A 15,121-nucleotide genomic window follows, 5' to 3' on the forward strand; every position below is an offset into this window, starting at 1 on the left:
TGAAGTGGGAGTCATAATAACTGATCACGTGGAGTTTAACGGGATACGGTTTAAAACGCTTTTCGGCCTGGGTTGCGAAAGTTGGGTTTTTGTTTGGAATCGTACCAGCATAATGATAAATTTTGCCCAAGTTACTGCGTGATGAAGTTGTTCATCCTTTTCACTGTTATTGACCAGCGTATCCATCGTTTTTTGGGGAGTCCGCATTGCGTCTTTTTTTCGTTGAAGTGCCCTCAGCAGCACCGACCTATCATCCCTAGACACAGTAGAAGCCATAAATGTACAGTTTGACATCCGAAACACAGAGCGCTATTGTAAGCGTACGATACGGCAATCCTAAAACCTTCCCATAGTCTGAAGTTTGAAAAAGCTGCTTCGCTGTTTCTGTAAAAAATTCCCCATATAAAGCTGTGGAAAAAAATTAATATAGAATAACTTTAATCAAAATAGGAGTAAGGATAATAAAGGTCATTTATTTTATAGTCATTTTTTGAACATGATGATAGTGACGATTGTAATAGGGATGACTGGATGATGATGAATAAAGAGATGAAGATGATGATGAAGATTGATGATGATGATGAGATGATGATGATGATATGTTTAAATATGACAATGAATGATAATCTGTAAAATGGTGATAAAGAATTACCCAAAAAATGATTCTAAATGACAAAAAATTGAATCAAGCTGGGGCTTGAGGTTTGTTTTAAAACCCCTCCCAACCACCTGCTGCTAAATGGTCACATTGTTACGACACAATGTACTTTTTTTATAGTCAGATTTATTTTGTACATCAAAAAAAATTGAAGAATGATCGTTTATTTAATAAGAACATAAAGTTTTTTTTGTAGAGAGATTGTTCGAGTTTTTAAAAAAGCTTCTGGGTAAACCTTGCCATTTTGGGAAAGTACTGAAAAAGATCGGTAAGGAAAGAGATAATCCACGAGTCTTCATCGCCAACGACAACAGATGACCACTTACAATTGAGCTGTGAGAAATGACCATACCCCCACACCCCACAGACCGGCAAACACATAAAACAAAACAACTTCGTCTTTTTTTGGGTTCCCACACCATAAACTATCTGTAGACCTCCGTGAACCACGAACACTGTGGAATAATGAGAAAGACATATTATGATATTTTTTGTGATACAGGCTGCCAAAACTGTGGACTGCAAAAGGTAATGAACAAAAATGAATATAATAGCTTAAAAAAGAACAAAATTCCAAACATGGAACGTTCGGCTTAAAACAAATTACTCATAAACGTGGATGGCAAAAAAAATAAATAAAAATAAAATAACAAAGACTTGGGTGACGTCATCTTCTTTCTATCGGGGCAGTATTGACGGTATGCTTTTAAGTATAGTGAGAACAAATCGCCCAAAATGGCGGTCTAAAAAATAACACAAGAGGGGTTACGTCAATTTCACTTATTTTGAATAAGATAGGAGATTGAGATCGCTAGTCACAAAAAGATTAATTAAAATTTTAAAAAGAACAAACCCGCCCCCCCCCCCCCAAAAAAAAACAAACAAAAAACAAAAACCCCCAAAAAACAAAAACAAAACAAAACAACAACCCCCCCCCCCCCCCAAAAAAAAACAACAAAAAAAAAACAAAAACAACAACACAAAAAACAAACAAGCAAAAAATGTTTTAAAAGAGCAAACAACAAACAAAAGTTTAAAAAAAAAACAAAACAATCCAACTTCATAACACGAAGAATGGATGCGTCCGACATATTTGACGAGGTTCCCAAAGAGCAGAGAACACAGAGCTCCCACGACTCCAAACAGATCATGACGTAGCCAAGATTCCAGATTCCCAGGGAACAGCTGATGTACGCCTGGGGTACACAATGGGAAAACATATACAGTCAGGTTACTGGTCACACCAAACAGATCGAATAAAGAAAGGCATATCAATGGGGATGAACAAAATACCACCTTTAAAATATAACCTTTCCATGGCTCGAGGTCATTGGTCACATTGCAAAATGTGCTCAAAGTGACCACATATGTAAAAATATTCACAGTTTTTGAAATATCTAACACCACGATTGATCATTTTTCAGCTTGACACACGGGTATGTTTACAACTTTCATAATAAACAAAGCACGTGTTTAGATTTTAAATTGTTAAGAAATATCCAATCGTTGGACATCATCAAATCAGTGATTGATGACTCGGTTGGACGAAATCCTGAATATAGATCGCTTCCACTCTCTACTTTTCTGCACTTTTGCCTCGCGCATCAATGTGATTAATAAAAACATGAGGGTAAAACAATATTCATAACATTGCGGACGTTTATCTGTAGAGCATTCTATAGAGCATGTATATAGCGCAATATCCACTAAACGTGCTCAAGCGCTTTACAAGGGGTCCCTGGCGAACAGCAAGACTTAACATGGTGCCTGTTAGGCGATATTACATTTTTTCGGGACAGAGACAATGCTGTTAACGGCCAGGTACTTATTTGTACCGAATGTGAGTAAAGAGCCTTCTCCAAGGACTCAACTATGCGCCAAGCGAGGCTCGAACTCAGGACCTTCCGATCCGAAAGCAAGTGTCATAAAACTACCCACATAGCCGCACAAACATTGCTACGTTTTTTACCTGTGTGAATCGCCCATGACGAATGCTTTTCCCACCCCCCGTAGATGGTAATGGCCACCAACATCATCTGTATAGGAGTATTTGTAAAGGTGTCTGATGGTGGCCAGTAACAGCTTGGGGTTGAGTTCTTGTTTTCCCTCTGTGTCCTCGTTGTCCAGTGTGATCGGGTCCATCAAAATGGCGACGATCAACATGGCTATGATGGAACATCCCACGTAGATGCCTAGAGCTGTGTACACCTAATCAAAGAAAAGAGGAAAAAAAGTATTTGAGAGCGATCTTCTTCGAAGAAAGTTTAGTTGACAGAGCAGTGCCATCATATATTTATTATCCCCTTCGATCTTTTACACATCCTCCAACAACGTTGTTTCGTCCAGAATTCCTGGAGTCATCAGGGAAGTCGTTTAGAGGTGCTTGGAGGAATGTAAACTAACTCCCCTTAATCATTAAATAATAATAATAATAAATATGGCTGCGCAGTCTATATGGACGCTTGCCGTGAATGTTGTGGTCACTTCCGGGTTTGTCAGTCTGTTTCATTATCCAGTTAGTAATCTTTCCTCCAAAATCTCTGTCTAGTGCAATGTCTAAGCTTCAGAATGTCATCATGTGTGTTAGGGGGCTGAGTCAGTTGGATGTTTCCTTTTGTTGTTGAAATATTCTCCGGGTTTTTTGTTTTCTAAATGTATTTTATATTTTTTGAGATCTTGATTCAATGTTTTTGGAAGTGAAGTTGGTGTATGCCCTCTGTATTTGGTGAATCAATTATTTTATAATTTATTTTTTAAAATTTACCACAATGTTGGAGTCAATCAACCGATGTTTCAGGCCTTTTTTGGTCATCGTCCAAGGACTGTGTGTTACATGAGTTTGGTTTGTTGTGTGTTGTTTGCTTGTTAGTCGACCTATTTGTATCCAACACGATTCAATATATATATATTATATATATTTAATATTATATAATATAATATATATATAATATATATATATATATATATATATAATTAAAGAAAGAACGTTTTTGAATTGCTTTGGGCACCCAGACAAAAAAGAAAAGCTTTTATGATTTTTTTTTGAGCACCCAAAAAAACCAAAAAACCAAAAAACAAAAAAAAAAAAACGCGTTGGCATCTTTTTTTTTGATAATACAGGGGATTAAGATAAGGGGAAAGTAGCGCCCCTTGATTGGGGGGGGGGGGGGGGGGGGGTTTTTTTTTTTTTTGGGGTTTTTTTTTTTTTTTTTTTTTTTTTTTTTGGGTTTTGTGTTTTTTTTTTTTTTTTTTTGGGGTTTTTTTTTTTTAAAATAACCTCCCCGGTGACGTCCATAAAGGGGACCTCCCTTTCCGCTTACTCAATCCCTGTATTAATACATCAGTCATCTAGTTCACGCACGCCATAGCGTACCTTTACTTTGCCTCCGAATTTCCCCCAAAAACTTTTCCCGCCACAGAATTGGCCCCACAAGGGGATTGCAACAATGCTCTTTTCTCTTGGCTTGGGTGGGTAAACCCGGAGATGCCCCGATTGCCCCTATCGCCGGGGATGTGAACAAACATAAATTTTGAGTATTTTTTTTTGCGACCAAAAAAACCGGGTCTATGTTTTTTTTATACCGTAAAGCGTTAGAGCCTTTTGACAGCGGGTAAAGCACTTAAAAGCCATTTTTTGTATTTTTTTATTATTATTATTTTTATTATTTTTTTTATTATTATTATTATTATTATATTAAAATTTTTATTATTTTATTTTTATTATTATCATCCACTTATCATATTTTTATTTTTATTTTAATTTTTTTATTATCATTATCATTTTTTTATTTTTAAATATTTTTATTTTTTTATTTTATTTTATTATTTTTATTTTTGTTATTATTATTATATTATTTTTTATTATTTTTAAATTTTTATTATTGTTATTATTATTATTTCTTTCATTATTATTATTATTATTATTTTTATTATTATTATTTTATCATTTTATTATTTTTAAATTATATTTTATTTTTTATATTATTTTATTATTATTATTATTAAATACTATTTAAATTATTATTATTTTTAATTTTTTTTTTATTATTTTTTTTATTTTATTATTTATTATTTTTATTTTTTTTTATTATTATTATTATTTTAAATTTTTATTATTTTTACTATAAAAAATTTTTATTTTTAAATTTTTTATTATTTTTTTTATTTTATTATTAATATTATTAATTATTACATATAAATTTTTTTTTTAAAAATTTTATTATTTTTAATTTTTATATTATTATTTATTATTATTATTTTATTATTTTTATTATTATTTAAAATGAGATGATGAATGATGATGAGATGATATGAAGATGAGAAAAGAGATATATGATAAAGATAAGATTTGGAAAAAAACGAAAATAACGAAAAGGGGGGAAAGGACAACAATTACCCAGACTGATTAAAAGCCAAAAAAACCAAAGAATCATTGATACGTTTTTTTTATCTTGCTTTTTTTAATTTTGCGACCACACCCACTCGGGTAAAAAAAGTAAAATTTGCCGCCCAACGTGCTGCGCACCCACAAAAATGGCGGAGTGAACATGGTCCCCGGAAAAACAAAAAAAAAAAATTAAAAAAAATTTTTTATCAAGCAACTGATTTTTTTGGGGTTTATTTTTTTTTTTTTGCATTTTTTTCGCTTTTCGGCATTGTTTTACACAAAACCAAAGTCCAAAACTTCGGTCTACCCCCACCCCCTTTTTTTGGCCTAGTATAACATTGTTTTTAAAAACTTTTTTTGGGGCATTATTATTTTTTTTTTTTGGATTTCCATTACAAAAATAGCCCAAAAAAGGAATTTTTGGGGTTTTACAACCTGAAAATAAGGAAAACCGCTGCCCCCCTTTTTTCAACCTTTGGGGGTTTTTTAAAAACTTTTAAAATTTTTGAAAATTCAAATCATGTCAGATAAAAAAAAAAAAAAAAAATAGACCTATGACGTAACAAGTTTTCTAAACAACTTTTTTTTAAGCTTTTTATAAAACCTAATTTTGGGACGAAAATTTTGTGAAATTTTTGGGGGCCAAAATAAAATATTTTTTTTTTTTTAAAAATCGGGAATGAGAGACTCCAATGTTTGTTGTCACTTTGCCAGTTTAGGTGGCCAAAAAAAAATTTTTGGAAAAGTTTGCCCATTGGAAATGTCATTGCAAATGCCCATCGCGCGCCCCCAAAAACCCAAATGGCTACACCTCAATTTTGAATTTTTTAAAAACCATTCTTAAAATTTTTTTTCCGCCTTATGGGCCCTTCTCGTAGCCTCCTGAAATTTGCCGGGGGGGGGATGCAAATGGGTCCATTTTTCCGGGGCCCCTTGGCAATGACGGCTTTTGCATCTAAATTCCTCAATTCCATCATGCAGTTAGCTGCGTTCTCCATGTCCTGTCAAAATGCGGGAGGTGACCCAGCATTTTGGGCTATTGCAAAAAACCCGGGAAAAGGGTCCTATGACAAAACGCCGTATTAAAAAAAAATTTGGGGCCAAAAATTTAAAATTTTTTTACTTAAGACCCAAAAAAATTAGAATTCCCTTTTTTTTTTGGGGCCTACAGTTTTAAAAACCGAAATGCTTTGTCGTTTGTAAGGTGATGATGTTATGATCATGAGATAAAGGGAAATGAGAATATGATGAATAAATTTTGACGACAACGATTTTTTTTGTTTTTCATCCCAAACATCTATAAACCTTTTTTAAAAACAAAAAATTTTTTTTTAAAAAACCCCAAAAATAATATGCGCTTGGCAAGAAGCTCACAACATTGCCATCCCGGTATAACGGACCAACACAAAAAACTATATATAAGCTGAAACTTTGAAGTCGGTTAATAGGGTTTAGGGAAATTTTACTCTAAACGCGGTTTGAAAAAAAAATAACAAAGACCCAAGGTTTTCAACTTTACTATCTATACGACCCTTCCAATAGAATTTTTAAAACAAAAACGGCGTAGAAATTTGCGCTATAACAAGAGTAGCCGAGCATAGACCAGCCAAGTCTTTTTTACAACCTTCTGGCAACAGGTTTTTGGCAGGAAACGGGAAAAGATAAAACTGGCGAAAAAAAAGGCCCAACAGGACCCGATGCCGGGGGAAAGAAAAAAAAAATTTAGGGAACTTTTGATGCTTTTTTTTAGAATAAAATTTAAAAACTCGTTCAAAAAATACATGTTGCTGTTTGTCGGGACCCTTGAAACGCTTTGACACTTTAGTGGCATTTTTTTTATAGAAAGCTCAAAATATTTTAAAAAAAAAAATTTTTGGAGACGTTGACCAATTTTTTTTGAATGAACTTTTAAACCAAAAAATACATTGAGCACTTTAAAGGATAAATATTGCCTAAAAAAAGCTCAATTTTTTGTTTTTGTTTCTAAATATGATTTTAGCGAGCCATCGTTATGTTATAGCCTGACACGAAATAAAAAAGGGCTGGCATTTGACGCTTATTTTTTTTTGCAAACCCCCTAGGAGTTTTTCTTTTTTAGGCCATGGAAATAAGGCATTTCTTGGGTTTAACAAAAGAATACAACCCAACGATTTTTTTTTTTTTGGCAAAAGACGGGGGTTTTACGTCATTTTTTTGGGCAGGTCGGGCCCATAAATTTTCGGGAAACCACGTATAAGGGGGCCTACCTTCCCCTCTTTTTAGCTACTGAAGTTTGGGGGTTTTCCCCCCCCCAAAAACCTGAAAAAAGACGAAGGAAACAGCCGCAAAGGTGTTCTTCAGGGTGGTTTTCTTTAAAAAGGGATACCCCGTTTCCCCCCTTGTGATGACTTTTTCCGTGGGGACGGGGGGGGCCTCCGGCAGGGAGTGGCGGTGGCCTTGGGGGCCAAAACGCCTTTGGGGCGGGCCCCTTTCCATTGATTCGATGAACTCCTTGCGCGGCGTGTCGATTAGATCTTTCCCCGTGGGGGAAAAAAAAAAAAAGGTTTGAAAAGAAATTTAAAGAAAAAAAAGGGGGATGGGGAAAAATTTTAAATTCTCCTTTTTCCAAAAAAATGGGGGAAAGAAAAAAGCGGAAGAGTAGCGTCCCTTGATTGGAAAGTCCCCCTAACAAGAAAACCCTCAAAATGGCTTGCGCATGCGTCCTCTCATCCCCCTTTTCGGTGAAAATGTCCCCCCTGGGCCGCAAAAATAAAAAGAAAGTTCTTCTCAAAAAACTTTTTTCCCCCCCACTTTCCCCAACAAGGAGGGTACTCTTTTCCCCTAATCTTTATTTCCCATAAGTGTGGGTTTGATGAAAAGAATCTCTCCCTTTTTTTTAAATTTTTAAAAAGGGGGGTTTTTTTTTTTGAAAAAAAGAAATAAAAGACGGGTTTTTAAAAAGAAAACCCCCGGAAGCCGCGAAGGGGAAAAAAAAAAAAAAGATTGGAAAAAATTTCGAAAATACGTGAATTTTTTTCCTCCCGGGGGGTTTTTTCATAAATAAAAACAAAGGATTTTTATTTTACTACTTTACTTTTATAAAAACAAATATCCAAAGCGTGCTCAAAGCGCTTTACAGGGGGGCCTTAAACCAACAACTCTTAACATGTAAAACGAGACATGACGCCTGTCAGGGGTTTAAATTTTTTGTTTCGCAAGACAACGCTGTTTTAAAGGGCCCGGGACTCATTTTTTAACCCCGTAAAGGGGGAAAATTATGGGTAAAAAAGGGTTTAAAACCCAAAGGGCTAATTAATTTCCCCCTTAGAGCAAACTGGGGCTCTGGACTCTCCGGGCAAAACCACGACTTTTTAAAAAAAATTTTTACCTCTAATTCCAGTAAAACCCGTTTCGGGGAAAATATAAAATTATAAATTACACAATTTTTCCTTTTTGGGGGGAAAAAAGACAGGGCCAAATTTTACTATCTATAACTTCTATCTAACTATCCCAAATATCTAACAAACCATCCATCCCTTTTCTATCTATCTACTTTTTACAACCCTTTTATCTATCATCACAAACTATCTATCTACCAACCACGATCTATCTATCTATCTTCTATCTATCTATCTTACTAACTATCAAACAAAACAAAAATCTTCTATCATCTAAACCATCCATCCCCCCATCTATCCATCCACCATCCATCCATCCATCCATCATCCATCTCTACATCATCTATCCCATTTTATAAACTATCTATCTATCTAACTATCTATCTTTTATCCCAAACTATCTTTCCCCTCCACTCATCAAATTATCATCTATATACCCCCTCTCCCCTCTCTCCCCTCTCTCTCCTCCCTTTTTTCCCCTCCCCCTTTCCCCCCCCTTTTCTCTCTCTATCAACTATTCTACTATCTATCTATCTATCTATCTATCTATCTATCTATCACACATCTACTATCTATCTATCTATCTATCTTCAAAACCTTAAAAAAGTGTATTAACTCCCCGCACCCCAAAAAACATCATTTTACAAAACAAAAATTTAATGATTATCCCTTACGTAGAGTAGGTCAATAACACTCATGTGGGGCTGAAAGGGGTTATATTGACTCTCCTCTTTTTCTGGGTGTGATCAAAACAAAACATCAGGGCTCCCCAATTTTCCACGCCCCGGCCCCCAGGGGAAAAAAGCTTTCTTTTAATTTCTTATTAGTATTTCTTTCCCCCCCCACCCCCCCATCACACATCACATCACACATCATCTCAATCATCATTCATCATTTTTTTTAAAATTTTTATTATTTTTAAAAAAATTTTTATTATTTTTAAATATTATTATTTTATTATTATTAAATTTTTATTTTTTTCATTATTTTTTTAATTTTATTATTATTATTAAAAAATTTAAAAAAAAAATTTTTAAAAAAAACAAACAAACAAAAAAATAAAAAAAAAAAAAATTGCTTTTTTAAATTCTTTCGTTACCAAAAAAACAGAGGGTTTTTTTCCGGGGGTCGGGAGCTCGTGTTAGAATTTGGGGGGCCAATATCATTCAGGGGGGTAAAATTTACTGACTTTTAGGGCAAACAAAAAAAACCACCCTTTTTAAGTGCAAACGCCAGTAAAAAGACATTGTGTACTCCCTTTTTTTTCTATTTACATTAAATTGGAAAAAAAAAAAGAGAGTTTAAACTTACTAAAAATTTCCCCTAAATAATGGAAAATTTGGGGAATTTTTAAATTATTTTTTTGCTATGCGTGGTTCTTTTTTGGCCATTTTGAATCGAAATTGGCCACAAAAACACGGCCCTCTGGCAGCCCTACGGCTCACAGACCCACCGTTTTTACCAAAACTTTTCAGTCAAAGAATGTTATTTGTTGCGTATATCAAATGTCTTTGGGAAATATCAAAATTTTTTATTCTTTGTCTCCAAACATGGGGATCAAGTCATTTGTCCCCCTTTTTTTTTTATGGGTGAACTTGTTATGGAGATAGATAAAAGAGAGAGAGAGAAGAGAGAGAGAGAGAGAGAGAGAGAGAGAGAGAAGAGAGAGAGAAAGAGAGAGTAAAAAGAGAGAGAGAGAAAAAAAGAAGAGAGAGAGAGAGAATAAGAAGAGAGAGTAATTTAAAGAAGAGAGAGAGAGAGAGAGAGAGGGGAGAGAGAGAGGGGGGGGGGAGATTAGAGAAGAGAGAGAGGGGGTGTGGAGGAAAAAAAAAAAGAAAAAGGAGAGAAGGGGGAGGGAGAGAAAGGGGGAGAGAGAGGAGAGATAGAGAGAGAAGAAAAGAGAAGAGAGGGAGAGAAAATAAAGATAAATGCAGACAGTAAAAGGGGGAGAGAAAAGAGAGGGGGAAAAAAAAAGAGAGAGATAGGAGGGAGAGAAGAGAAAGAGAGAGAGAAGGGGAAAAGAGAGAGGAAGAAAAGTACACAGAGAGGGAAGAAAAAAAAAGATAAAGATGATTTAAGATAACTGATGTTGATGTTTATGATGATGATAAAAGAAAAAAGATGAGTAGTAATGAAAGTGCAAAACCTTTACAGTGACATAACAACAAACCAAAAAAAGCATTTTCAAAAATTTTTAAAAAAGGGGGCCGGGAAAAGGTTTACTTTTACTCATGGTGACGGGGTGACTAAATAAACTGCCCATCCTTACACCAAACTATAAAAAAAAATGACAAGCAGACAGGGTGTACTTATTCGCAGGTCTGATAACCTACAATTTTTTGGTCTCATTGTTGTAATGGAAATTTCCCCAAACCAACGGGGGTAAAATTTTAAAGGGCGATAAAAACCCCTACATGGTTTTTTATCTCATTGTTGAATAGATTCCCTCAAAAACCCAAAGTACAAATTTTTTTCCCTTACAACAATTCAAATCAGGCCTACAATTGTTTTTCGGGGTTTTCAACCTTCCCAAACATGTGTACACGGCATAAAACATTTTTTTTTTTTTTTAAATTTTTAAACAGAAAACCTTCACTTAAAATTTTTAAATTTTTTTCAGGGTGAGAAATAAAAAGACAATTGTATTTGCAAACCCATTTTTGCGTTTGGGGTTTTTTTCCAAAAAAAAAATCAAGCCCCCCAATAAACCAAACCAGCAAACTATCAAAAAAATCTCGTATCAAAAAAAAATTTGGGGAGAAAATTTTTCCTTCCCCCCAAAAAAATTTTTTCAACTTTAAAAGACCCCCCAGCTTGTCCAAAAAAAAAAAAAAAAAAAAAAAAAAAACCCTCAAAAAAACCCGGGAAAGGGCGGAGTCCCCCAGGGTTTATAGTTGGGGGGGTTTTTTTTTTTTTTTTTTTTTTTTTTTTAAAAAAGGGTAAATTTTTTGCAGGACGGACTTTTTTTGGGTAAAATTTTTTTAAAACTTTTTTGTTGCAGAGTAACGCTTGTGACTGGTAATTTTTGGCGGGGGGAACGGCCCGCTAAATGTTTTATTTCTTTGTGGCATTTTAAAAAAAAAATAAAAAATAAATAAAAAAAAAAAAAAAAAAAAAAATAAAATAAAATAAAAAAAAAATAAAAAAAAAATAAATAAAAAAAAAAATAAACGAAATCATTAAAAAACCAAAACCCCCCCCCCCCCCCCCCCCCCCCCCCCCCCCCCCCCTTTTTTTTTTTTTTTTTTCCCCCCCCCCCCCCCCCCCCCCCTTCCCCCCCCCCCCCCCCCCCCCCCCCCCCCCCCCCCCCCCCCCCCCCCCCCCCCCCCCCCCCCCCCCCTTCCCCCCCCCCCCCCCCCCCCCCAAAAAAAACAACAGCCCCAAAAAAAAAAAAGACAAACAAAAAAAAAAAAACAAAAAAAACCACACACAAAACACAAACCACAAAAACCCACACACACACATAACCCCACAAAACAACCCAAAAAAATAACAAAGGCCCCAAATTTTGGGGCAAAAGTAATGCAAAAATACTCACATTTTTAACTCACCTAAACCCCACAAGTCACGGTTTCAAAAAAAAAAACAAAACCAAAAAAAAAATCAACTTTTTTACACCTGATGAGTCTTGTTTTGTTTGTGTGAGTCAGCAAGGGTAAAAAAAAAGAAAGAACCCCCTCGCTCAACAAAGGATACGTCGAAATAAAAACCCCAAAAATTTTTAAAATTTTAGGTAATTTTTCTTGAGGGATACACCCCCGCCTTTTTGGGGGGGAAAAGGGCCCCGGGTTTTTTACTCGCTCTGAAACCCCATAGTTGAGTCCTTTTAAAAAAAAGGGTATTTTCCCCATTAAAAAAAACCCCCGTACTTTTTTGGGGGTTTTTAAAAGTGCCTTTTTGGGGCCCTTAACCCGTTTGCTCTTCAAAACAAAAAAAAAGTAAAACGTCTAAGAAAAAGGGGGCATGCCCTTAACCCCTTTTTGTTTTTGCGTAAGTCAGGGGCCCTTTTTAAACGATTTTCTCTCTTCGGACAACATGGGGGGGGGTTCCGTTTACATCAGACATTTTTTGATGGATTTTTTTTAAAATTTTTTCCCTTTAGAAAGAGGGAAAAAAAAAAGCGGAAACGAAAAATTTTGATGCCGAGCGGAAGGGCGTAAATTTTTTTTTTTATGCGCACAACATAAAAAGTTTCCCAAGATGACGCCCCCTCAGTCTTTTTTATTTTTTCCATCCGCGTTTTAAATTAGTAATCTCACTGAACGTATTAACCGACTATAAAAAAATGGATCCAAGTTTTGGTGTTGGTCCCCATATTCCGGATGGGGGAAAGTTTTTGACTTTTAGCCAAGCGCAACTACTATAAAAAAACAAAAAAGGATTGTAATTTCCCCCCTTTTAAAAAATTATAATTCATAAAAACAAAATTTCCCCAAATTTCCCCGTGATTTTTTTTGGGAACCTTTTGTATATAATACTACCAAAATTTGGGAAAAAAAAAACAAATAAATTTTAAAAAAAAAAAATTTTTTTTGAAAAAACCCCTTCTTTAAATATCGATCGAATTTTTAAAAAAAACCCCGTCTTTTGGGGGAAAAAACCCCAAACCTGGGACCCTTTTCCAACCCAGTTTGAGATTTTTTAAGGGCCCAAAAAAGGGGCTTTAAATTGGCCGATATTTTTAAAAGGGAAAATTTTTGGGTAAAATTAAAAAAATTTGTGTTTCTTTTTTTTTTTTTGGGGTTTTTTTTTTTTCTTTAGAAATACGGAGTAAAAATGATTTCTTTTTTTTAAGTTTCCAATTTTTTAAACCCCGGATTATTTTTACAACCTCTTTACTCCCCCCACCCCCAAAAAAAAAAACACACAAAACACAACAAACACAAAAACCCCCACACAACAAAAATAAAATAAAAATATAAAATAATATATAATTAAATAAATATATATATTATATATTTAAAATTTTTAAAACCACAAAACAAGCAAATTTTAAAATCCAAATTTTACAAAAAACCCATCTTTTTCCCCCACCGGTTCAGCAAAATTAAAAAAACAGTGGCTCGAAAAAAAAAAAAAAAAAAATCAAAATTAAATTTTCGCTTTGTTTTTAAAATTTATATTTCGCAAGAAAACCAATCATGTGATCATAAAAAAAAATCACTGAAAAAACCCCCCTATAAAAAGCCGAAATGGACCAGGCATAAAACCGGGGTTCTGACCGTTTAAAAAAATTTGCTGTTGTCAATTTTTTTTTATTGTCGAAAAAAAATAGACATACAAAAAAGGGGGCGGTTTTTCTGCATAAAAATTTTTTAAAATCTGACAACCAAAGTAATTTTTGTTTTGGCCATGATTTAACATTTGTGTAATGGACAATAATATTTTTCGTTGGTTTTTAAAAAGGGGGGGCCGGGGGCCCATTTTATTAAACAAACATGACGTTAGGGGGTTTGAGTTATCAGCCTGCAAATAAACAAAAAACGTTGGGCAAGGGCCCAAAAGAAATTTAAAAATACCCAAATCGCCCCCCCCCCCCCCCCCCCCCCCCCCCCTTTCCCCCCTCTCCCCCCCCCCCCCTTAACCCCAAACCATTTCCAGATTTCCCCCCCAAACTTCCCCACCAAAAAAAAACACAAAAATAAAAATTTTTTTACACTCAAACACAATTTCCCGTAAAGTTCTTGAAATTTTCTACATAAATTCTGTAGCAAAAAAATACTCTACCCACAACACACTTTTTATTTTTTTTAGATTTTTTTTTTGTACAATTTGAAATTTGAAAAGAAAAAAATTTTGGTTTTATCGTAACTAATTTTACGAAATTTTTTAATTTTTTTGGTAAAGGGGAGGGTTAAAGGAAATAATAAGAAAAAAAAAAAAAAAAAGATTAAAAATTTTAAAAATTTAAACACAAATGACGGGCAACCCGTAAGTGTGTTGTGTTTTAAAATTTTTAAAAAAGTTTTCACATGTCAAAAAAACGTCTTTGCATAAATTGTAACAAAAGTGGCACATTTTTTTTCTTTTTCCCCCAAAGGGGGGGGGTTTTTTTTTGCAATTCCCCCGATAGAAAAAAACGCAAGAAGAATTTAGGGGATTTAAAACCCTTGGGGGGACGATCAACGTGCACTTTTTGGAGCTGAATATAATCCGCAGGGGCCGAGGTGCATAAATGGGAGGGGCTTTTACAAAACCAACCTACTTATGGGGGGAGTTTTAAAAAAAGTTTAAGGAAAAATATTTGCGTCATGTTTTAAAAGCCGCCATGGACCTATTTTATTCCGGTTTTCTGTAGGGTTGAACGGGGGAAAACAATTGCTTTTGTTTCCCCGGAAAAAGCTAATTTTTTTAAAAATACTTTGCCAAACTAACAGACCTCGCCACTCAACAAATGCGGGTGGAAAGGGGGGGCCCGGGGTCGATCCTAATTTTCCCCTTTTAAACCCTGAAGGCCCAGTGCGATTGAAACTCGGTACCTTTTGGGGGGAAACAAAAAAGGGGCCACCGCTGAGCCCGCTGTCCCCTTCATATGCAATCCCTTTCAATTGTCCCTCTTGCCAAATGTTTTATAACTGTCCCGGGGGTTTTGGAAAATTTGACTAGAAAACCTAATTTTAACATTTGAAAAAGCCCGAAGGGTGAGTTTTTCCCCCCGGCCAAAATTTTTAAAGATGTGTTTTGGGGTTTTTTTATTCT

General features: G+C 34.8%; 1 protein-coding gene across 1 annotated transcript; it reads right to left on the reverse strand.

Moving 5' to 3' along the window:
* Positions 1-247: 247 nt before the first annotated feature.
* LOC144960889 (protein unc-93 homolog A-like) lies at positions 248-6,043 on the reverse strand (the record flags this gene model as incomplete). The annotated part of the gene is made up of 6 exons (XM_078894279.1): positions 5,939-6,043; positions 4,032-4,157; positions 2,663-2,866; positions 1,718-1,854; positions 985-1,113; positions 248-408 (listed from the first exon to the last, which is right to left on the reverse strand). Coding segments are annotated over exons 1-6 (862 nt in total), but the record flags the coding sequence as incomplete, so codon positions are not given.
* Between the last annotated feature and the right edge of the window lie 9,078 nt (positions 6,044-15,121).

Source organism: Berghia stephanieae, unplaced genomic scaffold (genome assembly GCF_034508935.2).
Source record: "Berghia stephanieae isolate SIO BIC M18660-M18661 unplaced genomic scaffold, UCSD_Bste_1.3 scaffold1004, whole genome shotgun sequence".
NCBI classification, from domain to species: domain Eukaryota; kingdom Metazoa; phylum Mollusca; class Gastropoda; order Nudibranchia; family Aeolidiidae; genus Berghia; species Berghia stephanieae.